The 426-nt window shown below is 60.6% G+C and overlaps 1 protein-coding gene across 1 annotated transcript in view; it reads left to right on the forward strand.

Annotated features, from left to right (window-relative positions):
• Positions 1 to 426, forward strand: part of EMH_0013990 (uncharacterized protein) — a gene marked incomplete at both ends in the record, with an annotated part of 5,203 nt that overhangs the window by 1,989 nt on the left and 2,788 nt on the right. Inside the window, one exon of the mRNA XM_013499976.1 lies at positions 19 to 424. Within this exon, the coding sequence (XP_013355430.1) occupies positions 19 to 424 (406 nt within the window). The remainder of the gene's footprint in view (positions 1 to 18; positions 425 to 426) is intronic.

Here is a 426-nt window from a genome sequence, read left to right on the forward strand (position 1 = left end):
CACAGAGGGATCGAACAGGACACACCAGCCAGGAGACGGTGCGCAGCACTGCAGCTCCAGCAGCAGCAGCTCCAGCAGCAGCAGCACCAGCAGCAGCAGCAGCAGCAGCAGCAGCACCTGAAGGCGTGTCTTTGTCTTTATTAAAAGCTGCTGTTGCTGAGGGGCTGCGGCATGCATCGCTCCCTCCCCTGGAGGTGTTAACAAGAGACGAGCAGCAGGCGCTGCAGCAGCAGCAGCAGCTGCTGCTGCTGCAGCAGCAGGTGCATGAGCAGCAGCAGCAGCAGCAGCAGCAAGCATCAGCAGCAGCAGCAGCAGCAGCAAACCCATTGGGGTTGCTGCGGCCTGTTGTTGTTGTCGTTCCTACACAAGACAAAGCCCTAGCTGTGCTGCAGCTGCTGCAGCAGCTCGACCCCCTGGGCTGTATCT

Source organism: Eimeria mitis, genomic scaffold (genome assembly GCF_000499745.2).
Source record: "Eimeria mitis Houghton genomic scaffold, Emh_scaff489, whole genome shotgun sequence".
In the NCBI taxonomy this organism is placed as follows: Eukaryota; Apicomplexa; class Conoidasida; order Eucoccidiorida; family Eimeriidae; genus Eimeria; species Eimeria mitis.